The 25,800-nt window shown below is 37.6% G+C and overlaps 1 protein-coding gene across 2 annotated transcripts; it reads left to right on the top strand.

The window, feature by feature from the left end:
• The first annotated feature begins 15,058 nt into the window (after positions 1-15,058).
• ift57.S (intraflagellar transport 57 S homeolog) lies at positions 15,059-25,506 on the top strand. 2 transcript variants are annotated; one of them, NM_001114796.1, is given in 13 exon segments: positions 15,059-15,116; positions 15,768-15,815; positions 17,046-17,257; positions 18,553-18,715; positions 18,807-18,925; positions 19,272-19,362; positions 20,084-20,155; positions 20,483-20,605; positions 21,127-21,198; positions 21,322-21,453; positions 23,338-23,400; positions 23,488-23,554; positions 25,071-25,501. In NM_001114796.1, coding segments are annotated over 11 exon segments (1,164 nt in total). In that variant the 5' UTR covers positions 15,059-15,116; positions 15,768-15,815; positions 17,046-17,174; the 3' UTR covers positions 25,250-25,501.
• The last annotated feature ends 294 nt before the right edge of the window (positions 25,507-25,800 follow it).

Below are 25,800 nucleotides of genomic sequence, written 5' to 3'. Positions count from 1 at the left end.
GAACTAAAGAACCTGATGTATCTCACAAACCTGCAGAATATAAAGATATAGGAGAACACCGTGCAGAGAAGGGAACCAAAACACAAACACATTTTAGGCTTCCACATGCAGTTTGATCTGGCCTACAAAGGTAAATGTATAATATGCAACTATTTTAAGTTTTAATTAGGGATGTAGCGAACGGCGGAAAAAATGTTCGCGAACATATTCGCGAACTTGCGTCAAAAATGCGAACGGTTCGCGAACGTCGCGAACCCCATAGACTTCAATGGGAAGGCGAATTTTAAAAGCTAGAAAAGACATTTCTGGCCAGAAAAATTATTTTAAAGTTGTTTAAAGGGTGCAACGACCTGGACAGTGGCATGCCAGAGGGGGATCAAGGGCAAAAATGTATCTGAAAAATACATTGTTGACACAGCGCTGCGTTTTGTGCTGTAAAGGGCAGAAATCACACTACGTCACTCAGGTGATGTTTCTGGACACGGAATGTGAAAAAGCTCACACAGCTAGGTGGCACTTGGTTAAAGACTGGGCAAACAATGCCTGCAAGAGCAACGTATACAGTAGTGGGTACGGAATATATTATTGCTGCTGTAAAAACATCACTCAGGTGATTATTATTGTTATTTAGACAGAATGTGAAAAAGCTCACGCAGCTAGGTGGCACTTGCATACCTCCCAACTGTCCCTCTTTTGACCACTCAACCCCCTGTCCCTCTTTTGTACTGGAAAGTCCCTCTTTTCTCTGAACCGAACAGCCAGAAAAAAAACAGTTTCTAACTTAATTAGCTTTTGGCAGAGAGCTCAGAACAGCTAACAGGTGCAAATAAGATACTTTGTAACAATTTTGACTCTGGTTGGTGCTGGTAGTGGTGAACTACTAGGAGGAGCAGCACACCAGTCCCTCTTTTCTCTGAACTGAACAGCCAGAAAAAAAACAGTTTCTAACTTAATTAGCTTTTGGCAGAGAGCTCAGAACAGCTAACAGGTGCAAATAAGATACTTTGTAACAATTTTGACTCTGGTTGGTGCTGGTAGTGGTGAACTACTAGGAGGAGCAGCACACCAGTCCCACTCCCCAACACAGCTAGACTAATAGCACTGGGCTCTTACAGTAGCAAAGTAAAAAAAACAAAAAAGAAAATAAAAGCAGTCCTTACAAGGACTATTGGGTTACAGGCAGCAGTCAGCAGATGAGAGATCAGCAGCAGGACAGCTGCCCACAGCAGCTACATACAGAGCACTGCAGTAGAAGGTAGATTACTAGCCAGCAAAGCTACCTAGCCTAAAATGTCCCTCAAATCCCTGCAGAGTTCTGTCCCTACAATACAGAGCAGTATCAAGTAGATTACTAGCCAGCAAAGTTACTATCAACTGTCCCTCAAATCACTAAACAGCTCTCTCCCTACACTAGCTCTTCCAAGCACACACAGGCAGAATGAAAAAACGCTGCAGGGCTTCAGTTTATATATGGAAGGGGAGTGGTCCAGGGGGTGTGGGGGTGGTCCAGGAGGGAGAGCTTCCTGATTGGCTGCCATGTATCTGCTGCTCTGGGGTGAGAGGGCAAAAATAAGCGCCAGCTAAGGCGAACCCAAATTGGCGAACGTCGCGCGACGTTCGCGAACATTCGGCGGACGCGAACGGTCGATGTTCGCGCGAATTAGTTCGCGGGCGAACAGTTCGCGACATCCCTAGTTTTAATTCAAAATCTATCTTTTCATTCAGATACACAGTATACACAGTATGCTTCAGAAGCCCTGACCATTGGTAGTGTATTAGTTTTCTGGATCCTGACAGATGACCTTTTTTTTTTTTTTGTAATAACAAACTCGTGGGATCTAATTTGCAATGCACTAACCAGCTAGTGCTGTATTATGTCATATCCACTGTATAACTGTATAATTTGCAAATCTGAATGGGGGTGGTCTTCTAGCTTGCAGATGGTTCTGGTTACATCCTTTTAGCCTCAGCTGAATAAATGCAAATAATTTGTTTATGTTAAGTTATAAAAATGTAAAGAAAATATAATAAAATTAACCTTCTATAAATATGTGAAAAATGCCACGATCTTTGTTGCAGGAACCCTGGGGACTGCTTGTTGGATTGCAGTCTTTGGTGAACAGGAGAGCCCTGCTGGGATCAGTCTTCACACACCGGTTAGGGTTAACTAAAATCATAGTCATGGCAGGCAAGGAGTCAGGGCAGACAGTACCCCCCTGTTAGGAGCAAACACTGGGGGTTTCCAAGGTTTACCTGGAAACTTTCTATGGAAAGAGTTTACCAAACCAGGAACATGAGTGTACCTAGCTAAAACCCAAGATCTCTCCTGAGAACAAACACCTTCCAAAGAATAAAATTTTTTTTATGAATAACATTTTTCATTTCTTCTCCTAAACTTCCACTAGCTAAACTGTGTTCAGCCAATCTTCCATTCAGGAATAAGAATGCTAAACACTATCAAAACAAGTATCTGAGTTCCTTTTATTATTTTAGCATTTGTGATGAGTTGCATATATTATTATAATAAAGCTCCACCTTGTGGTCAGATTAATCATAATGATAATGAATTCAAAACACTCAGGGACACATTTACTAAGCTCGAGTGAAGGATTCGAAGTAAAAAAATGTTGAATTTCGAAGTATTGTTAGCCTATGGGGACCTTCCCCATCAGTTTTCTAAGGTTTTTTTGATCGAAGAAAAATCCATTGATCGATCGATTAAAATTCTTCGAATCGTTAGATTCGAAGGATTTCATCTTTTCGCCAGGTGCGAAATTCGATACCACTACACTAATTCACTAAAATGTGAAGCAGCCGAACACTGGTGAAGTTTCGCTAGAGTTAATTCGTCAGCTCGAGCATTTCATAGCGAACTTTCAGTAGCGTTAATTTCTGCCTAGCGAAACTTCGTTAGTACTCTTGTGCTTAGGTCAATTTGAATAGGGCGGGTACATTTAGGTCATATATATGTCTTTATTAGTGATGTTGGTGCAAATGCTTGAAGTGGCCGCTTATTTCAAATGTCCAAGGAAGCAAAATAAAGACAAAAGAGATCTCTAATGCCCTAGACATGAGCCCAAAAACACCCTAAAACAAATGTGGCATGTCCCTCATGTGGTTGGGAAAAAAATGTTAACACAAAAATCTTTAATAGTTAGGACTTTTGAAGGCAATCATGCTTTAAAATATGAAAAACGCCAGCATTTTTTAGAACTTTTATGACTTTCCGGCATACAGGATATGATGTCACTGACATAACATTATGTTTTCATCTTATCAGTTTGCCAGGTCTAAGCTGGAGAAGGAAACTCTAGTGCAAGAGGTAATATTCTGTAAAATTCGCACTTTATTGAATTTGTGCAATAACTATGGTTCGCGTGAGCGAAAATTGGCCTCGCAATAGTGCACGAAAACCTCGCTAGCAACGGTATCTTTCGCTAGCGAATTGTCCTCTGCGCTTGTAAGTAAATTGGTCCCTGTTGATGAGATTTCTGGCTAGTTTTGCTAGCCACTTTGCCCTTTAGTAAATCTGCCCCACTACCTCTTCTTATCACACTCTTCTTTCAGTATAATTGTACGCCACTGAGACACCGGCAGACAGGGGAGGATTAATGCCTAGGCTAACCAAGGCTATAGCCTAGGGGCCCATGAGGAGGCACAAACGCACTTGTACTTTCCATCATTACAAAGCAGCGGCAGTGGGGGTTGGCTGCGGCGTTCATGGGAGGTTGCAGGCGGGACAGGATGGGCTCCGACTCACGAGTTCCCTGTCATGTCATGTCTGCACGGGGGCGGGACGGGAGTATGGCGGGGGCGTGGTGGGATGGAGAGAAAGGGCTTAGCCTAGGGGCCTCACATAGGATTAATCCGCAGAGTATAGAAAAGGTAGCTGATGACTTTGAGGGTTTGTGGACATAGGATAGAATTTGTTGATTATGAGTCACTTTTATGTAAAGTACATAGTAGCTGTAGTAACTTGCAATTAACTGTTCTGTCTGTGGGAGGATGACAGAGTTGGATATTGCTGTTGCTGGACACAGGAGTAAGTGGTTGATTAGGGGTACATATGCTTGGTATCTTCAATAGGAAATAAACCTTCATGACAAATTAAACTTAATATGGTAAAAATTCTCTTCAGAGTAATTCTGCTATTTCACTTTATTGTGGATACTTTCTTCCCCAGCATTTTGACAATTTTTTTTTCATTTGTCAAGAAGTCTTGTGTCCTCTTTAATATGTTGTACCAACTGCAAACAAATTAAAGGTTTACATGTGAATGGTTTAGAAACAACAGGGTACATTCTGACAGGTTCTGAGATACTCTAGCATAATGTTAAGACATACAGTCACTCCAGCTTTTATATATTACATTTTTGCCTAACTAACTATATCAGAAATTTTTTTTTTATTTTGCTTAGCCTATTTACCCTATTTTTTTATTTTTACACTGAACTGTTCCTTTAAACTGTTTTTATTTATAATGGTCAGCGCACTCTTCTGCTTTTTAAGGCATCGATACAACTTTGATATTTAAAGTGGTGCATGAGAACAAAAATAAATTACAAATTTACTTTTTAATCTAAAAAAAAGTGTCTCACATACCGCACTAGAATTATACCCAATCAGTTTTTTATTATCAACTTGAAGTCTCCCAATTCCTTTATTAAATACTTCAATTCATAATATATAATACATCAGTTAATTGCATATTGCCCCAATTCATATTCCATTACAATTAATTATTCAATAAATAACCATCCAATTACAACTAATAGCAAAGCATCAATTTATAAATTTAATAAATAGAAATAGTTCATACAATTTGATACTTCATCATGATCAGGCTGTTAAAAACAATGGAGGTGTTTGTGTGAGCTTGTTAATGCAGTAGCAGTTGTTCATTTTCAAATTTTATTGGGTACAAAAACTTCAATCTCATTGTTAGACAAAGCTTGCTTCCATGGACTGTAAATCCGTTTTATCCCAATATGGCAACAGAGAATGAAATGAAAATCTGCAGCAGTTCACTGGAAATCTCTACAAAAATATTAGCACCCGAATTTGACCAGGGTAGTTGCCGATAAGTGTTTTAAATAAATAAGTGTTTGCTTCTTTTTTATTTTTTGTGATAATTTTCCACCATCATTCTGTTTTAACATTACCTTTATATTTTTAAATTATTCAGGTGCAGGGCTTAAACTGGTTAATTGTGAAATTTGGAAAATGTAAGATATGGGCAGTAAAGACTCTGACTACAACAGATTATAGATTTTACAATCCATAGCAGTTCTAGGTAGGGGTTTTGATGGGTTTGCTTTTGATCCCCCTTCATGTATCCCCCTCACTGGGGGCAAAGTAGAGTTGGGGAATGAGTGTCCATTGCAAATGGAATTGCACAGAGGCCCTTTGTCTCTGCATTAAGACCCCCATTACCCCACCAATTTGTGGCCTGTCTGCTTCACCTAGGTAATAAGTGACACGCTATTTACACTTATGAACTTTTTGAGTTCCAGACTGATGCTGTTCTACTGAATACATACATTATGGAGTTGTCTCGACCAGTTATTTACATAGTTTTAATGAGAAAAGAAATTTGTTTTCAACCTAATGAAAAAAAACCTATTGTATTTCTTTCTAGCAAAGGTACTGTTTTCCCATTCAGAAACTACAGCCAAGGACTATGTGGTTCAAATTAATACAGTTATATAGATGCCCAACCTATTGCAGGAGCATCTGTTTTAATGTTGAATTCGAAAGAGTGTTCTTTGAAACAGATTCTGAACTTTGGCCCCATTTTATCCCCATTCTCAGTATGAGTGAGAGAGTGAAAACAAATGAACATTTCTGTTCAAGTAATTATGGTTATCATGTAGAATAGGGTAATTATGGACCCTGGCCCAAGTCATCAGGCCCAAGAGCCTCCTTGGCTCCTAAAATGAAACTATGGGCTAGTCTGAATTTATGAACGGATATGCCTATTACCTGAAGAATATGAGCCCCTGGATAGTAAATTGAGTACATTTCCTTCTCTTACTCCGGTCAAAAAAACAGGTTCCAATACTTTACACTTCACTTTGTTGATGCAAAAACTCTGGATCAAAGACAAGCTATATCATTTTTGCTAACTGTCTCAGGACTTGAAAGCCATGCTTTGAGATCCAAAATCTTTTCTTCTGTCTATGCCTTTAAATTACTTACAGAAGTTGTTGAGAATATTAGTAGTCTGACATCACTAATCTGATCAATCACTGTTTTTGATATAAATTATATTTCTACATGGCAAATAATTTACTAGTAAATGTAGTAGAGTAATACAAAATCAACAGTCATGACATGCATGCTGCTGATTCTGTGTAATTGAATCATTAATTGAGGCTTGTTCAAAATAATAGCAGTGTTCCAAATAATAATATCTTGTTCAAATTAATAGCTCGTTCCAAATAATAGCAGTGTGGAGTTCAATTAGTGAGGTCATTCATTTTGTGGAAAAACAGGTGTTAATTACGGCCCTTATTTTACGAAGGAAGGCAGCAAATGTTGTGCATGCTGGTTATAGTGTATTTCTCTCTGAAAATCAGTAAAATGTGTTGCTCCAAACATTATTCAGAATAGTTTACTCCAGATAGATCAAAGAAAGTCTAAAGTTACCTGTGAGTACTGTTACAATTAGAAGACACCTATGTGAAGCCAAGCTATCGGCTAGAAGCCCCCGCAAAGTCCCATTGTTGGGAAAAAAAGACAAAATGACTGGCCTAAAGAGAAATGGTGCAACATTATGTGGACTGATGAAAGCAAGATTGGTTTTTTTTTGGGTCTAGGGCAGCACGCGGTTTGTCTGACGACCCCCAAACACTGAATTCAAGTCACAGTACACTCTGAAGATAGAGAAGCATGGTGGCACAAGCATCATGATATGTTTCTCATACTATGGTGTTGGGCCTATTTATCATGGATACTTTCAATACATCAAAATACTTGAAGAGGTCATGTTGCCTTATGGCTTCTGCAGCAGCCAGTGAAAAACTGTGTATGACAGACCTGCTGAAAATCATCTAGTTCTGAATTTATAATAAAGTAACACTTTCCAGCACACAAACCAGGCAGAGGAAAATAGATAGGAAATGGTAGTAAAAGAAAATTAGGTAAAAGCTGATATACTGTAATTATAGCCTTGCATTTTTCAGTTGTCATCATAACCGACCATAATAATCTGCTAACATTTCAAAATAAAGTGACTGAGAAGAGTGAGTGGAATGTGAAGTGAGGAAACGACAAAGACTCAGAGAAGTATATGAACTGGTGTGATTAAGAGTAATGTTATGTTATTACATGAGGGTAACTAAATGGTTGACCTTGTATTAATGCTGAATATTATAATCCAGGAGAGCTGAACTAGCAAAATGAGGATTGAAGTAAAATATGAATGAGTAGGAAATGAGGAGGGACATTAATTAAAGAACTGAGCATAAATGAAAGGGCAAGAATGATATCTTTGAGTAAATATATTAACTAAGGGGCAGATTTATCATAGGTCAAGTTGAATTTTCGAACATAAAAAATTCGAATTTCGAGCTATTTTTTGGGTACTTCAACTAGGCAATAGTCTAAATTCGACCCTTGATAAATATGCCCCTAAGAGTTAGTATAAAGTGTGATGGGGATGTAAAAGAAAACAAATGAAGTGAAATAATCCAAAAGAAAACATATAATGAAAGCCAGTTGCAAATTGTCCCAGAATATCTCAAATTATTAAAATAAACTTGATGGTTTTGTAATGCATGGCCCCATTGCTGGGATCTCTGCTAGTGTTTTTTAGGGATCACTTGAGGGCATTAAAAAAGGCAGAAAGGATCACAGCTGCGAATGAGAGGGTGGAATAGACACACAGGAGATGCCAAGATTCAAAATGAATAGTGACGGTTATGACGAACATCTCCAAAACCCTCAGAAAAAAATAAGCATAAACGTGTTAGAAAAAAATATAACCTAACTGAACAAAATGGTCAATTTCCCCTATTTAAACTGTAATTACTGTATGTGCAGCTGGAGTGTAATATTGTCAGCAATGAAGCATTAATATAGTTGCTGTAGGAGTTAGTTTGGACAAGCTCAGCATTACATGCCAGCTAGACACAAGTTTGGCAACTAAAGTGCCCATTATCTGAGCTGCTCAGTCTGATATAATTCTTGTCTCCACATTCTTTTCTTGCATGCATTATTATGGAAATAGTCAGTAGGAAATGTAATGAAATAGTACTTAACAGTCCATCCAGCCATCACATTACTGTCGGCTTTAATAATGACACTGCACAGGCTGCAATGCAAACATGTTTTCTTTTTTCCACAGTTTCCTTCGCAAGTAATACAAGATGCCCACGAAGAGAATGTGAAATATCCTGAATTTAATTTCTTGATGTAGGGGGATTAAAACCGACAACTAAATTATATACAGTTTAAGGTCAAGATAAACATTACACATGCTAGATGCTTTTGTAATGCTATGCAGATTATATTTCTGGAAAATTTCCTTAAGGACACATTTCCACATTTTTTGGACATGGTTAAATGCATGCACTTCATAATGGACCTTTTTTACCTGTCCACAACACTAGAAAATAACCTTTTAATGTAGAAAAATGCATGTACTGTATGTATCATGGTAACTTTCATGTTCTGTGTCCTGGTCAGAGAGACCATCCTAACACTCATTAGAAATGAAATACGTTTCTACAGGGCAGCCTTTCTTGTGGAAAGTGAGCTTTAATATGAGAACTGGACCACTGGAATGGATTACCTGGTTCACCTGTTCCTCCCAGAACACTATGGCTTCCAGGGCTGGAGAGCAAAATCCTTTAAACAGAAAAAACATTCTTTGTTAAGCAACAACTTTGTAGCTTGCAGTATATTGCTTATTGGGAAGAAATAGCAACGCACACTTTTTTTACACATTTCCTTGGTTACTCTACCACAGTATGTATAACTTTATTTATAAAGTGCTACAAGAATAAACTGCACTTTACAATCTTAAAATGTAAAAAAAATTACACACAGGGAGAAGTATAATAAATACAGTAGATAAGAATAAAACTCTTCAGTGTATATGTTCTCTATCTTCTGCTCTGCAAGTATCCTGGGACATAATACAAATACAATGTAAACATTGTGCAGTCCTCTATTAACTTTGCCAGTAATCAGTATTGAGCAGTTACATGAATTAAAATTAGCAAAATTTCAAGGGTACCCAAATTTTAGCACAGCCAGTTTTTCACATTAAATCTCTGTTTATTGAGTTTTTCACATAAAGTTTATGTATAGAAAAAGAAAAAAAAAGGAGGGTGGAACAGAGGGATGATTGTTTGTAGTAATCTGACTCTTTGAATGTGAGCCATCTATACCATTTTGTACTATAGCTGAGATTTTGGTCTGCTGCAAAAAGGGATAGTTGTTCAAATTTGTGTATTTCTTCTATCTTGCTATACCACTCCTGTAATGTAGGAGTGGAGGTCTGTTTCCATTTCAGTGTGATCAGCATCTTTGCTGCATTTAGTAAGAGAAGTTAAATAGTCGATGTAAAGTTATTAAGTGATTTATCCATATGGAACAATAACACATAAGCCGGGTCATCTAGTATATTGAAATTCAAAACATGGCTCATTGTCTGTCTAATGATATTCCAAAATGGTTTGATAAGTGGGCAAGACCAAAATATGTGTAGCAGCGTTCCCTTGTCTATGCCACATCTCCAACATCTATCACTTGTATGTTTGAAGATGAGTTTAAGTCTGGAAGGAGTTATGTACCATCTTGAAGCTACTTTATAGTTGGTTTCCTGTAACCTGCAGCATCTGGAACTATTAAACAATTTGAGCATAAAATTGGCAAATTATTTTCCTGAAATTGAATAACTAAATCTGTAGCCCAAAGTTCTAGATCGGATGTTATAACGAATAGGTGTGGTTGGCGTAATATTTTATACACTTGCGAGATTACATATCTAGGAGCTGAGTCAGTAGAACAAAGGGTCCCAAATGAGGTCATTTCTCATCGCAATGTGGAGGAACCTCCTGTGAGTGTGATCCTCTATATATATATATATATAGATATATACTTATGGTGTTATATATAAATATATATATATATATATATATATATATATATATATATGTATATATATATATATATATATATATATATATATATATATATATATATATATATATATATATATATATATATATATATATATATATATATATATATATATATATACAGTGGTGTGAAAAACTATTTGCCCCCTTCCTGATTTCTTATTCTTTTGCATGTTTGTCACACAAAATGTTTCTCATCATCAAACACATTTAACTATTAGTCAAAGATAACACAAGTAAACACAAAATGCAGTTTTTAAATGAGGGTTTTTATTATTTAGGGAGAAAAGAAATCCAAACCTGTGTGAAAAAGTAATTGCCCCCTGAACCTAATAACTGGTTGGGCCACCCTTAGCAGCAATAACTGCAATCAAGCGTTTGCGATAACTTGCAACGAGTCTTTTACAGCGCTCTGGAGGAATTTTGGCCCACTCATCTTTGCAGAATTGTTGTAATTCAGCTTTATTTGAGGGTTTTCTAGCATGAACCGCCTTTTTAAGGTCATGCCACAACATCTCAATAGGATTCAGGTCAGGACTTTGACTAGGCCACTCCAAAGTCTTCATTTTGTTTTTCTTCAGCCATTCAGAGGTGGATTTGCTGGTGTGTTTTGGGTCATTGTCCTGCTGCAGCACCCAAGATCGCTTCAGCTTGAGTTGACGAACAGATGGCCGGACATTCTCCTTCAGGATTTTTGGTAGACAGTAGAATTCATGGTTCCATCTATCACAGCAAGTCTTCCAGGTCCTGAAGCAGCCAAAACAACCCCAGACCATCACACTACCACCACCATATTTTACTGTTGGACTTGGTATGATGTTCATTTTCTGAAATGCTGTGTTACTTTTACGCCAGATGTAACGGGACGCGCACCTTCCAAAAAGTTCAACTTTTGTCTTGTCGGTCCACAAGGTATTTTCCCAAAAGTCTTGGCAATCATTGAGATGTTTTTTAGCAAAATTGAGACGAGCCTTAATGTTCTTTTTGCTTAAAAGTGGTTTGCGCCTTGGAAATCTGCCATGCAGGCCGTTTTTGCCCAGTCTCTTTCTTATGGTGGAGTCGTGAACACTGACCTTAATTGAGGCAAGTGAGGCCTGCAGTTCTTTAGATGTTGTCCTGGGGTCTTTTGTGGCCTCTCGGATGAGTTGTCTCTGCGCTCTTGCGGTAATTTTGGTCGGCCGGCCACTCCTGGGAAGGTTCACCACTGTTCCATGTTTTTGCCATTTGTGGATAATGGCTCTCACTGTGGTTCGCTGGAGTCCCAAAGCTTTAGAAATGGCTTTATAACCTTTGAAATTGAACTCAGGTGTAATAAACCACAGTTAAGTTATTTTTTAACAAGGGGGGCAATCACTTTTTCACACAGGCCCATGTAGATTTGGAGTTTTTTTTCTCCCTTAATAACGTAAACCTTCATTTAAAAACTGCATTTTGTGTTCAATTATGTTATCTTTGACTAATAGTTAACGGTTTTTGATGAGCAGAAACATTTAAGTGTGACAAACATGCAAAAGAATAAGAAATCAGGAAGGGGGCAAATAGTTTTTCACATCACTGTACATGGAAATGTTAAAGATCGCACTCACAGGTCTTAAGAGTAATAAATGGTCTTTATTGGTGGACAATCGCTGACGTTTCGGCTGATACAACAGCCTTTCTCAAAGTGAAAAGTGAGTCAAACAAACGGAAATAAATAACCCAGTGTGGCTTTGAGAAAGGCTGTTGTATCAGCCGAAACGTCAGCGATTGTCCACCAATAAAGACCATTATTACTCTTAAGACCTGTGAGTGCGATCTTTAACATTTCCATGGATTCTATTTTATCGAGGACTGCAACCAGGCATCGGTGACCTTAGTAATATATATATATATATATATATATATATTCTCATCTCACAAACCGCACTCCAAGGACTTGTCAGGTGCAAAAATCAAAATGCCTTTATTTCAACGTTTCGGCTCTCACACGTGAGCCGTCTTCAGGAAAGAGAGTAGTGCACCTGACTAGGATTGTTCTATATATATATATATATATATATATATATATATATATATATATATATATATATATATATATATATATATAGATAGATATATAGATATATATATAGATAGATAGATATATAGATGTATAGATATATATATAATATATATATATTATATATAACACCGTGACTAGAGTGAAATTCCGCAGCTCTCCATTCATTTCTATGGGATTTTGAAAGGCGTATTTATCAATGGGTGAAAGTGAAATTTCACCCTTTGATAAATACGCCTTTAAAAACCCCAAAGAAATGAATGGGAAGTGGCGGAATTTCACTCTAGTGACGGAACTTCACTCTTTGATAAATATACCCCCATAAGTATATATATATATATATTAGTCATCATAGATACCGGCCCTCACTACATTCCAAATAAATCCCGGGTACTTCCCATTAAAGTCAATAGTCGGAAGTACAGGAGGCACTCATGGGCTTAGTGAAAAATGAGTTTATTGGAGCCCATGAGAGCCAGTTGAAAACAGAGTGATTGGAAGAGTTGTACTTCTTAGCCAATAATCACCACAGGAGCTGTTGTCATGGAAATGTGAAGTTAGTCAGGATGGCGGTGGTCATTCCATGCTTTGGTATGAGACCAATAGTTGTATGCTTACACACAAAATAGATTGAATGTAGAAATTGTCAAGGTTACTGTGTATTTTAGTCAGAATTTCCTTCCCTACAGCAGAATGAAAATATAAAGACTGCTGTGCTCATAAGGACACCTCCATAGTTCCTGCTCACCACTAATTGTATTAGCAATGACACCTTTGGCTTAAACAAAAGATGGACAAGGAGAAGGCAACATTTACATCTTGGGAGGAGGCTCATGTTGGTGGTGAAGCAATATTGGCGGGGCAGATGTATGGAGGTGGGGTCTTGCCATATGGGGGCAGATTGGTAATGTAGGGGTGGGGCTGTGACATCAGAGGCAAGCATTAGCTGGATTTTTGTTTGGCTTTCGCAATGCTTAAACCTGGACCACCAGTTTTAAACCAAGCAACGGTCTGCTGGATCCCTATCAGGGCTAAGTTAGGCCCCAGTTATTAACCCATTGACCAGCTGTGCCCTGTCAGCAATTAGAATGGTATTGTACTCAAACTGATCTGGTGAAGGCCTTATTTGTAGTGTTCTGTTCAAGCTAACCACCCCAACTTTCAAACAGCTGTGCCCCTGAAGGACTAGGGCAGGGCCGGACTGGCAATATGTGGGTTCTGGCAAATGCCAGAGGGGCTGCTATATGGTCCCATAGAAAGTCAGTATTTACTGGGCTGGTGGGGGCTGTTTAGGCCTCTGTGTGGGCTGATTGGGCCTCTGTGTACCTGAAATGCCAGGGCCTATTTTAATTCTCAGAATTTGTATTAGCAAGAAGGGCCTGCACTCCAAATAAAGAGACCAAGTGGTATTTGAATAGTCATATATTTAAAAAGAAGTAAATCACATACATAGGTCAAGGCCAAAACATGCCAGAAAAACACAGAGATTCAAATATACATACCACTCAAAATATGGTCAAACAGCAATTTGATAAAGAAAGTGAATGCACCTGCCCTGAGAGGAGAATCACCCCGACGTTTCGGCTATTTGCCTTTATTTATTATCTATTTAATGAAATATACACTTAATTTAACATGAGTAAATACAATGATTATAGACTTAATTGATGCACTTTAATTTAATATGAATTAATTGTAGATAAAAAATTTTTTTAGAAGGGCTATATATTTATTATGAATTTTATTTTCTGAATTATGCACGGTCACTTTAAACATCTAAAATGTTTGCACCTGTCACTTTATACTCTATAATGAGGGCACGTATAAGATGATATATTTAGAAGTCAGTTCCTTTATAATAAGGGAATATGGTTCAAAGAATTGTGACAATAAGCTAAAATTTATATAAGATAAACACATCTTTAGCTGGGATTAACTTAAAAAGAAAAGGATTTATACTTTTTGATCTTAATATGAGTGTTTAGTGGTAACGTAATAGTAGTGGATCTCAATGCATTATCACAAGCGCTGATAAAGATAGAAGTATTAATCTCTTGTGATAAACTCTGTGTATATATAGTAGCAGGTGCATTCGCTTTCTTTATCAAATTGCTGTTTGCCCATATTTTGAGTGGTATGTATATTTTAATCTCTGTGTTTTTCTGGCATGTTTTGGCATTGGCCTATGCTTATGATTTACTTCATTTTAAATATATGACTATTCAAATACCACTTAGTCTCTTTATTTGGAGTGCAGGCCCTTCTTGCTAACACAAATTCTGTGTCTGGCCTTGTATGGGGGCTTTTTTTTGGGCTTAATTGCACCCATAAGTTAAACTATATTATATTTATTGTACATTAGAGTGCCCTCCATCTGAGAATATTTGCTATTTTAATTCTCAGTCTGGACCTGGACTAGGGTGTTGCAATGATGTAGGTCCTGCCTGCAGGCGGCAGCTGCTCTCCAGGATTAAAAAAAACAACTGTCCTATTAATCAGTAAGAGCCCCAGACTGGGGTGATAATATGGAGATCTGTATTGTCCCTGATGAATTGGTTTTACATTTGTACTCAAACATTCTTGTTTGGGGGGATCATATGCCCCTATAGTTAATTGACAGTGATTTTGCCCAATACAAAATGTATCTGCCCACAAAATGCTCAGCTTTGTTTTCTCCTTTGCAGTCAATTATTGTCTTGTGCGGGGCTATTGTTGGGAACCCGTGGAGACTATGCAGCTCATCTCACTAGGAAACAAACCAGCTTCCAGAATCCAAAATGTCCCGCTCTGTCAGCTTGTCTGGAACATTTCGCTGCGTCCCCGCCTACAGGCAGGAAGTGATGTCACACACGCTCCTAGTTTTTGCGTAGAACGGATGGTTGCTGTTGCTAGGTACTTCGCTTTGAAGATCGCGAGCAGGAATCACCTAGGTATTTAGATGATTAGCAGAGACAAATTGTGTTTGTGGGAGCGCTTGGCAGACAGCAGCGTAAAATGCGTATTCCAGTACTGTTGTAAACCCGAGGCCTTTTCAGGAGTTTATTGTGAATATAAAGTGCATCGTTTTTGCTATAAGATTCGCACATTTGTTTAATACATCCTAATGCGCCATTGTGGGCCCGGCTTCAGTTCCCATGGCTCTGCTATCAGTTCCGGTGTAGCGAGACGCGTCTCCATGGCAACTGCAGTAGTCCCGGGGCGCTGCCGGCGCTTCTCTCTCTGTCGCTCTCGCACTGTTTGTCCGAGATGGATTTGACGCACATCATTTACCTGTAATTAGAAAGGCACGTCTCTGCTCTGGCTATGTGTTACATTTAGGAGGCCATGACACGGTTTAGTCACAATACAATCCTGCCACGATTTCTACTCCTCCGTGTACTGATAATGTAGAACCTTAGATGGCAGATTTTAGAAAAAGTCTCCTTTAAACCAGACATTGACCGAGAGAAAACTCTCCTGCCCAGAGAATGTTATTGGATTTGGCTCATTCAGTCTTGTTTCCCGAAAGGGTCAAATGAAGAATTCAATATGATCTGGGTTTTTTTGCCAAATGTATTCATGCATCTTTTCTTTCTTTCTAGATAAGCAGATTGCCGGAATTGCTTCAGGGATAGATTCCCACGTATAGGGTAAGGTCGTATTTTTATAGTATTAAAGGAGAACTAAACCGTAAAAATGAATGTGGCTAAAAATGCCATGTTTTATATACTGAACTTATTGCACCAGCCTAAAGTTTCAGCTTGTCAATAGCAGCAATGATCCAGGACTTCAAACTTGTCACAGGGGGTCACCATCTTGGAAAGAGTCTGCGACACTCACATGCTCAGTGGGCTCTGAGCAGCTGTTGAGAAGCTAAGATTAGGGGTCTTCACCAATTATCAGGCAGAAAATGAGGTTGGCCTGTAATATAAACTGATTATTAAATTCTGATGCTAGTTGCACTGGTTTCTGTGCTGACTTTACATAAGGCTTAAAACATTTTTTGGAAATTTCTGGATTTTATATATGGATTATCGGCCTTTGCACGTTCATTACCTGTTATTTGATTCTTACCTTTTTTACACACCTCTTATCACTCCCACTAAATTTGATATGTTAATTTGTGAATCCTTAAATTGTTATGTGCACCAGTATCCCGTATGCTTGACAAAGGGGGTTTACCCCGAAACGCTGCATACCGCAATAAAACTTTAGCAAGGGTTTCGCGCTGCCAGCGTCTACCTGTGTGCCTGTGATTTTCGTTCTTCCACATTGGTGTAGGTTGGCAATACCTCTTTCACAGTGCACCAGGATTTTACATCACTCGGAGTGCCAGGATGTGCGTTTGTATTTTGGAACTTTGCCAGTAGCATTGCCTTACACTGTAGTCCATTCAGAATTCCAATCTTCTGCTGGGCCTCTATCAGGGCTCAAGAAAATAGGAACGGCACACAAGGTGATTCAAACGGGGAACTAACCTCTTGTGCGTTTATTGCGTTACAATGTTTCAGGGGTGTTCCCCCTTCTTCAGGTGACGGGCATTCCCCCTTCGTCAGGTCACCTGACGAAGGGGAACATCCGAAATGTTGTGACACAATAAACGCACAAGGGATTAGTTGTATTACTTCTATCTCCATATTCATTCTTTATACTGACATTCAAATGCATGCCCTATTGCAAAGGAAAATGTGCATGGCACATTCCAAACTGGAGAGCTGCAAAGCAAAAAATAAAATAAAGCAAAAGCAACAAAAAAGTAGAATAAACTGAAATTTAGGAATATTCCGAAACCACAAAAAAGTACTGGGAAAACATAAGTTACTGTAAATTGGCATGTTTGATTTAATTTTTTTTTCACTCTTTCCATTTATTTTTTTTAGATATTATTATATAAGTGCACAATAATTTGAAATCCGTCTACTGGCAAATCTATAACAATGTCAGAAGACAGTAGAAGAGCAGAGGATGATGATCGCGGTCCTGGTGCTGCATATCAGGCATTTCTAATGATGGAGGATCTTTTGGACAAGTTAAAGTTACTCAGTTATGAAGATGAGGTTCTAAGAAAGCAAAACATGAAACCACTTTCCAGGTGAGAGAGACGTTTTTTTTTTCAATTGTGGAAGTTTACATGATTTTTGATAATTGTATCTGTAAATGTATAAAAAAAAAAGTGTTTATTGATTTAGTATATACAGGTATAGGACCTGTTATCTAGAATGCTCAGGAGCTAGGGCTTTCCGGATAACGGAAAGAATTTGGATCTTCATACCTTAAGTCTACTAGAAAATTATGTAAAAATTAAATAAGCCCAACAGGATTGTTTTGCCTCCAATAAGGATTAATTATATCTTAGTTTGGATCAAGTACAAGCCTTCTGGATAACGTGTTTCTGAATAACAGATCCCATACCTGTGTGTGTGTGTATGTATATGTGTGTGTGTGTATGTATGTATGTATGTGTATATATATATATATATATATATATATATATATATATATATATATATCTATATATATATATATATATATATATATCTCTTCCAAGGGTACTGTACACACTTATAGTTCAGCCACATACCCTGGTGCTCCCAGAAATAAATATTATATATATATATATATATATATATATATATATATATATAATGCACCGAATCCACTATTTTGGATTCGGCCAAACCCCCAAATCCTTTGTAAAAGATTCGGCCTATTACCGAACCAAATCCTAATTTGCATATGCAAATTCGGATTCGGTTTGGTCTGACAGAAGGATTCGGCCGAATCCTGCTGAAAAAGGCCGAATCCTGGATTCGGTGCATCCCTAATATATACACAAACTGTATAAACCATAGGCCTCCTGTTGATTTCTGTCCTTGAAAGTTATACCTTTGGTCAGGCCCTCTATTGTCTCATGAAATGACTACAAACATCAAAAAATGTGCATGCATCAGCCATTCATAGTTTCCAGAATATGTAGGACAGCAATTACATAATAGCCCTAAATAAATTTCAAGCTGGGTTTTTTAAGGTGTATCCTGTTTTCCTCCCATCCTCATGTTCACTAGTGATGCTGATTGTTTCTGCTCAGCTGCAGGTAGAGTTGCCTACTTTTTTGAAAAAAAAAATACCACCTCTCCTATATTTGAATTTTGTTTTCTCAATTAATAACATTAGCACAATTTTCACTGTCCAGGCCTGTAAAATACTGCTAAAACCCTAACTGCAGGTAATAACTCTGGTTTCAGTGTGGTTGGGTAAAGGTTCACCAAAGGAGACCCATGCAGTGCTCTACTTGAAGTCAAGATGCCAGTGTACAAGTCCTCTCAGATTGGCCAGTCAGATCTAAAAACACAATTCAGTACTAAACTGTTTGTTTTATGTTAACAGGCACTACTTTGCTTTACCAACAAACCCCGGGGAGCAGTTCTATATGTTTTGCACACTCTCTGCTTGGCTTATAAATAAAGCTGGAAATAATTTTGATCAACCACAAGAGTACGATGACCCAAATGCCACAATCTCCAATATTCTGTCCCAGTTAAGGTCATTTGTAAGTTTTCAGTTTAACAATTTCATCTTTTGTGCAGTTGCTTTTAGTGTTTGTTTACAATGCTAATTTGATTTTGCCTGTTTTTCTGCAGGGATATTCTGTAGATTTTCCACCATCTAGGTTAAAGGCAGGTTATGGAGAACAAGTGTGCTATGTTCTTGATTGTTTTGCAGAGGAAGTCTTAAAACATATTCGCTTCAGCTGGAAGAGGTTCGTTACATTCACCTTTTTAATGTTAACCGTGATATACTTTAATGTGAATATACCTGGCTAATATTGGATTTAGGATAATATATTTTTTTATTTTTAAACTTGAGCTTTTATAAGTACATCTAATGTACACTCTCCAGGCAGTGCTTTTGTCTCTACTTTATATGCATGATTGTAAGTAAAAGTTAGTAGAATATAATATGAAGAGATTCAATGCTTATGCCTATTTATAAAGGGTAATACTGATATTTAATAAGGTGTGTTTGTAGTGTTCTTAGTATCAGAATTTGACTGGCATGTTCATTGTGTCTGATCCATGTTCTGTTTATAAATGTGATCATTATAGGCCTACATACCCAACAGAAGAACAAGATGAAGAGACTGTAGTAGAAGATGATGCTGAGTTGACTTTGAACAAAATTGAAGATGAAATTGCTGTGAGAATTTTCACTTTTTAAATGTAATTTGCATTCCTAAAGTCACATTAAGGTTAGAATAGGTACATTATAGGGATATTAATATGAAACAATTCTATCTATGTTTGAATATCTTGTAGCTCACAAGAAGATCACCTATACTGCAGAATGTGATCATGTATGGGAAAGGTCAAATTGAACCTGACTAGCTGACCCTATACATATACAGCAGTGGTCATTTTTCAAAAATAGCATAACATATTGTGTTTTACATGTTAAATAAGAGGACACACGGCTAAGGTTGCACAAGCAGCAAATTGACTTCCTTTCCTTCTTTACATTTTGAGAATATATGGCACGGTAAAAAAAAATAGTGACTAATGCCCTGCTAGTTCGGTTTTTCCTGGAAGACTTCATCTATGCTGTGAAGCCCAGTGAAGAGCTAGGAAGCATGTATCAATTATGGAGATTCGTTAGCAGCAATCAATAGAACTGCTAAGCCCATGTAGAGTGTCCTAGAGAACTGGCTTAGAGAAGCTTAGCAATGTATGTTTCACTTGTGAGTTCAATGTATCCCCTACACTATACTTTAATAAGGAGAATTTTTTTTTTCTTACCATGTAAAGTAATGGGCTGTGTGTCGGGAAAATTAGAAACTACTTGTGCTGTCACATGATACTTATACACATATTTTGTTGCCTGTATATTATACATATATAAAAATGAATTATATCATTTTCAGGAAGAGGATTCTGACAATGATCAGGAACATTTTATAGATTTAAAAGCTCTCTCAGCACAAACTCAGAAATTGGTAAGTTAAAGCAACGTTATTTGTATATGATATTTCACTTTTTTTTTTCATTAGTATAAAAGTGGTATATATACCTCAGTACATTGAACTGCCATAGAACGTTCTCAGTTAAGGCTTCTCCATAGTTTTCAAAAGAATAAAGCCACAAGGTAGATGTTTATTTCTGTGGAGAATGTATAACATCACAGGACAATGCCAAGCTGTTTGTTTCCTGTACTCGGGGTATGATGTAATCAATTTAAAACAATTAGAGCATTTGGCTAAACTAACTAGCAAGAATGAACTATTACATTTCTTAACTTAATATATAAACGTATATTACTTTAGAATGCAGAAGAATCCTCCAAACCAGAAGAGATTTTGGAATCGAACACAGATGCAGCAGAATGGATTCTGGAAGTGGAACGTGTTCTGCCCCAGCTGAAAGTCACAATTAGAACAGACAACAAGGTCTTGTTAGATTAAATTCAGTATTACATTTGATTACATTCTTAGACAAGTATGGCATTGTTAAACATTGAACACTTTGGGATCCTATCAGTAAATCATTCTTTAAAATTTAAAATATATTAATGGGGATTTTATTCTCATACTTGCTGCTTAAAAAGTACAGGATTAACAAAGTTATAATTATCTTGTGTATAGCGGCACCTTATTGCACAGCACTTTGTATAGTTCATAGATAATTCTTTGTTGTTCTCTACCCCAGTGGAGGTTACAATGAAGTTCCTTACAACAAGTACACACACTACAGTCTGTTTGTCAAGTAATAACTAAGCTGTCTTTTAGCATGGGAAGAAAATGAAGGGTCAGCTGGAGGAGACACACACAGTCATAGGAAGAATAATGCAAAGCAGTGGCACTAACTACTAGGCCATTGTGCATTTTGCAGTTATCATTTGATCAGTATTCTGTTTATCAATTGGGTTTACTTTTTCATTTGTTTCATATTTTATATATTTTTCTTGTAGGACTGGAGGGTCCATGTTGATCAGATGCACCAGCACAGAGATGGGATTGACACATCCTTAAAGGAAACTAAGGTAGAGTTTTGCTTAGGGAGTGATTAATAATTCATTTGCATAGCATTTGTTATTTAAATGAACAAATTAAGTGCAAATGGAGAGATATGGTTATAACGTTTGTTTGTTTTTTTCAAATTGCAGGGATACCTTGATAAACTCCACAATGAAATCGCCAAGGCACTGGAAAAAGTTAGTAGCCGTGAAAAGTACATCAACAACCAACTGGAGCAGCTGGTGCAAGAGTATCGATCTGCACAGGCTCAGCTGAGCGAGGTACTCTCACATTCTCACTTCTCTGTTTTTCCTTTGTTGTTTAGAAGGATTGGTCATATCTTGTATATGTCAACTGAAAACTGTTTACCTCAAGAAGTGCCAATTTAAATCCTTAAAGGTCACAAGTTTATCCCCAACCAAAGGCGTGGGCTAATAGAGCTCTAATAGGATTGGGGGTGACGTTTTTTTAAAAAAAAATATTGCCCCCCGATAGCGCTAGGACACTGAGAGGGAGTCATGTTGTGGCTCTTCTGGTGTCACACGCATAACGAGCAAGTCGTGCCATTCGCTCATTACACGCATGCACGTGCCCCAACATGGCCGCTCTTACCAGGAGCTCCCTCCCAATGCGGGTGGCCTAGTGCTGGCGGGGGGGGGGGCAATTTTTTTAAAACATACTGTTACCCCCAACCAGATTGTGGGGGTCTTATTAGACTGCACCTTTTGTTGGGGACTGGTCACCCTAAGAAAAAATAGCTAAATAAAATGTACTTACAAAATTTAAATAATAAATCTAGTGTTTCCTTCGATCTTAGAATTATACAGTGGACACTGTTATTAAGACACTTTGTGTATCACCCCCAAAATCTTTTGTATGCACCAGAATGGGGGACCTAATGCCCATGCACAGTGCCCTACACAATTATAGAGCCTGAGGAGGGAAGGGGAAATGTGAGGACTGTAGTGATATGTAGGAATTGCTGAATGGAAAGTAATTGACTGGCATAGAGGCGGGACAGGTAATATTTGATTGACAGCTCAGAATTGAACCACCTTTATAACAGGTATGAATGCTTTAATGAAAAAAAAAAATGGTTTCCATGTTTAATTTGAAAATTACTTTTATTATACAGCTTTTTATGTGTACGTGACAGATCTGCTTTAATGCAGTACCAAAGAATGGTATCCTTGTGGTGGGTGAATGGTCACAGCCACCATGTGGAATACGGCCATGATGTTGCAAAGCCTGACCACCCCATTGCAATGCCCTGGATTCAGCCCACTGAGTGCAAGTCTTCCCAGCCTGACAGACTCTGCACAAATAGCTAATTTTTACATTTCTCCCATTTAATTTGTCTGCATGCTAACATCAGCACTTTGATATCTGATTGCATAATCACACTTATTCGTTGAAGGCCTATTACTTTACCCCCTGCTTACAAACTATCCAGCAGCTTTTCTCCCATTACTTATGGGCTTATTTATCAAAATTGAATTTGTGAGGGTTTTTTGTAATAAACAATTGAAAAAAAAAAAGAACTTGAATGTTTGCTCTTTTTATTCTAAAATTTGAATATAAAAAGTGCTGGAAAAAAACTGGAATACCTTGAAATTTCGAGTTAAAAAAACACCAAAAACATCTCAAATTAAAAAAAATGACTTGGATCTTGCCTAGGACAACTCCCATTGACTTATACATGAACCTGCAAGCTTTTAAATGGCGAAGTTTTACATTCGCATTTTTCAAGGTTTTTTGTGCTTAAAAAATACCAAACGTTTGAGTTTTTGAAAATATCATTAAAATTTGTAAGGTTTTGTGAAAAAATGTTGAATTGTGGCAAAATTTAAATTTGAACATTGATAAATCACCCCCTTAATGTAGAACACATTGGAAACTTGTATCTTCTGCATCTCATCACTTGCCATTTACCCACTATCTTGAACATACACGTAGGGGCAAATTTACTTAAGGTCAAATATCGAGGGTTAATTAACCCTCGATATTCGTCTGCCGAATTGAAATCCTTCGACTTCGAATATCATTTGTTATTGAGATTATAGGAAAATCCGACCCTGGATACAGATGGATGGATGTTTTGTATAATTATAAGTGATTTCAACAATTTTTTTACATTCAAAATAATGTAGGTTTTCCTTTATTAGGCAAAAGAAAGATACCAGCAAGCAAGTGGAGGGGTAACTGAGAGAACCAGAATTCTGGCTGAGGTAAAGTATTTCTTTTAGAGGTAACAGATGCAGTGCCAGTGTAGCTCCGTTCCTGCTTCATACAGATCTTTTGTGTTTTATTATCAGATTACAGAGGAATTAGAAAAAGTAAAGCAGGAAATGGAAGAAAAGGGGAGTAGCATGACTGATGGCGGTAAGTTCTTGGTTTATTTTGGAAAACAGCGCATGGGTTACCCAAAAATCTTTTCTCCAATACTGCATAGTAAGATAGACAACGTTTCACTTCTTCAATATCCTCCGATGTACTTTTGTACAAACCAACACACACACTCACAGGCCAGCTGTCAGTCTTCACTAAACTGCCTCCTGTATAATGAAGCTCAAGTGTTTAGCCACCTGCCATCACACCTAATGACTTCTGTATCATCCATTGGCTTTTCCTTCAACTTCAAGTATATAGGAGAGGAATAATGTGGAACAAGTCACTGCTTTATTGCCTGTGATCCTCAGCTGAAGTGTAGAAACAGGCCAGCAATTCTGTTTCGTTAGTTGATGGTCTTAATTTTTTTTGATCAATACGTTTGCTGGGTTACAATATAGGCTTTAAGAAAATACATAAATATGAACCTAAAAGTCAGCCTTTCAGTGTTGTTCTGTAAAAGGGTAATTCTCCTCTTCACATGCTATAGATTTCCATTGGCCTTTATATTTCTTATAGAGTTTTTGTAAATTCCTTCCTGTTTATAGCTAAATGCTCTCTGGTTATTTGGGATCACTGGCCGCCCGATAGCCAAGTAAAGGTCTGAACAATTTTGTAAGTCACTGTACCTGGGACCTGTTATCCAGAATATTTAGGACCTGGGGCTTTCTGAATAACGGATCTTTCCATAATTTAGCTCCTTAATTCCTTAAATCTACTAGAAAATTAAAAACCTAATAGGCTGGTTTTGCTTCCAATAAGAATTATCTTAGTTGGGATCAAGTATAAGCTACTGTTTTATTATTACCTCCTGGATCTCTGCAGAGCACTGATCAAAGTATATCTAGGAGTCCGGTATCTTTAATAACAACTCGCCCATATACAAGCGCATAATCAGGTTATCAGGTGCAAATCTAATGCGTTTCATGCCCGCAAACTCTGATGAAGTGCAAAGGTTGTGGGAACGAAATGGGTTAGATTTGCACACCCACCGTTGTAATGTAACCTGATTATGCGCTTGTATAAAGCCGAGTTGTTATTAAAAACTCCTAGATATACTTTGATCAGCGATCCAGGAGGTGATGTTGTAGTCGGCAAGAAGTGACCGGGGTAAAGCGAGAGCTATGATCAGGTAGGAGACGGGACAGACAGGGTGAGCTCCGCCTTTGCCGAATCGTTGTGGTCTGTTTATTTATTACATTTTTAAAAATGTGGATTATTTGGATAGATTGGAGTCCATGGGAGGCGGCCTTTCTGTAATTCAGAGCTTTCTAGATAACGAGTTTCCTGATCCCATACCTGTTTAATTATATTAATGTCCACAGTAAATGTAATCGGTAACTAGTTTGCTTGGAAGAAAAATGTGGAAATTAACCAGATCTGTTATCAAATTTTAAATTTTTACTCTCCGTGGGTCATTACAAATTGTTACCCCCCCTTGTGGTTTAAAGACTAACTGCAATGGTAAATCATGGAAAACTGTAACTTATTTCCTTCATTTTTCATGTAGCACCGCTGGTAAAGATCAAGCAGGCATTAACAAAACTGAAACATGAAATTGTCCAGATGGATATAAGAACCGGTGTAGTGGAGCACACGTTACTTCAATCAACACTCAAGGAAAAATCCAATATGACGCGAGATATGCACGCCCTTAATATTCCTGACTCCTCAATTGGGGCCTACTGATTTTTATAACCATAGCCATTTCATATGTTGTAGTATATGTATGTGAAAAAAAAATATTTTTTTGTACACCATATAAAATGATTTTATTTCAAGGTATTCCCTTTTTGTTTCGGCCAGTTATTGCTAGTTTAATTTAATTGTGACCATCTGTATGTCTGGAAGTGCAGTGTTTATGATTTTACTGACATTTCAATGTCTACAATTGTTTCTACACAAATAAACCACGTACAGAGATTTACATCACATGCAGAATACCATGAAGTTGTATCTATTATTTTTATTTCCTGCTGTTTATATATTGCAGACGTATTCTGCATCACATTACAGAGATTCTACATCAATAATCTGCCCCCAGTGGAGTTTACAGTCTCTGACCAGTTACAGGTCCTATTCAGTTCTGTCTCTGTTGAAACATAGTAGCATGTGAATACATTTTGTCAACAAAAGCTCCTGTGATCAGGTGTGTTTTGATTTACCCAAACATGTTTATTAAGAATTGCTGGGACATTTACCTTACCCTGCCTTATTCAGTGCCCCTGGGATTTAAGAAG

The sequence above is a fragment of the Xenopus laevis genome, chromosome 2S (genome assembly GCF_017654675.1).
Source record: "Xenopus laevis strain J_2021 chromosome 2S, Xenopus_laevis_v10.1, whole genome shotgun sequence".
Taxonomy (NCBI): Eukaryota; Metazoa; Chordata; class Amphibia; order Anura; family Pipidae; genus Xenopus; species Xenopus laevis.
The sequence above is the reverse complement of the archived record's forward strand: the minus strand, read 5'-3'. Positions and strand labels throughout refer to the sequence as shown.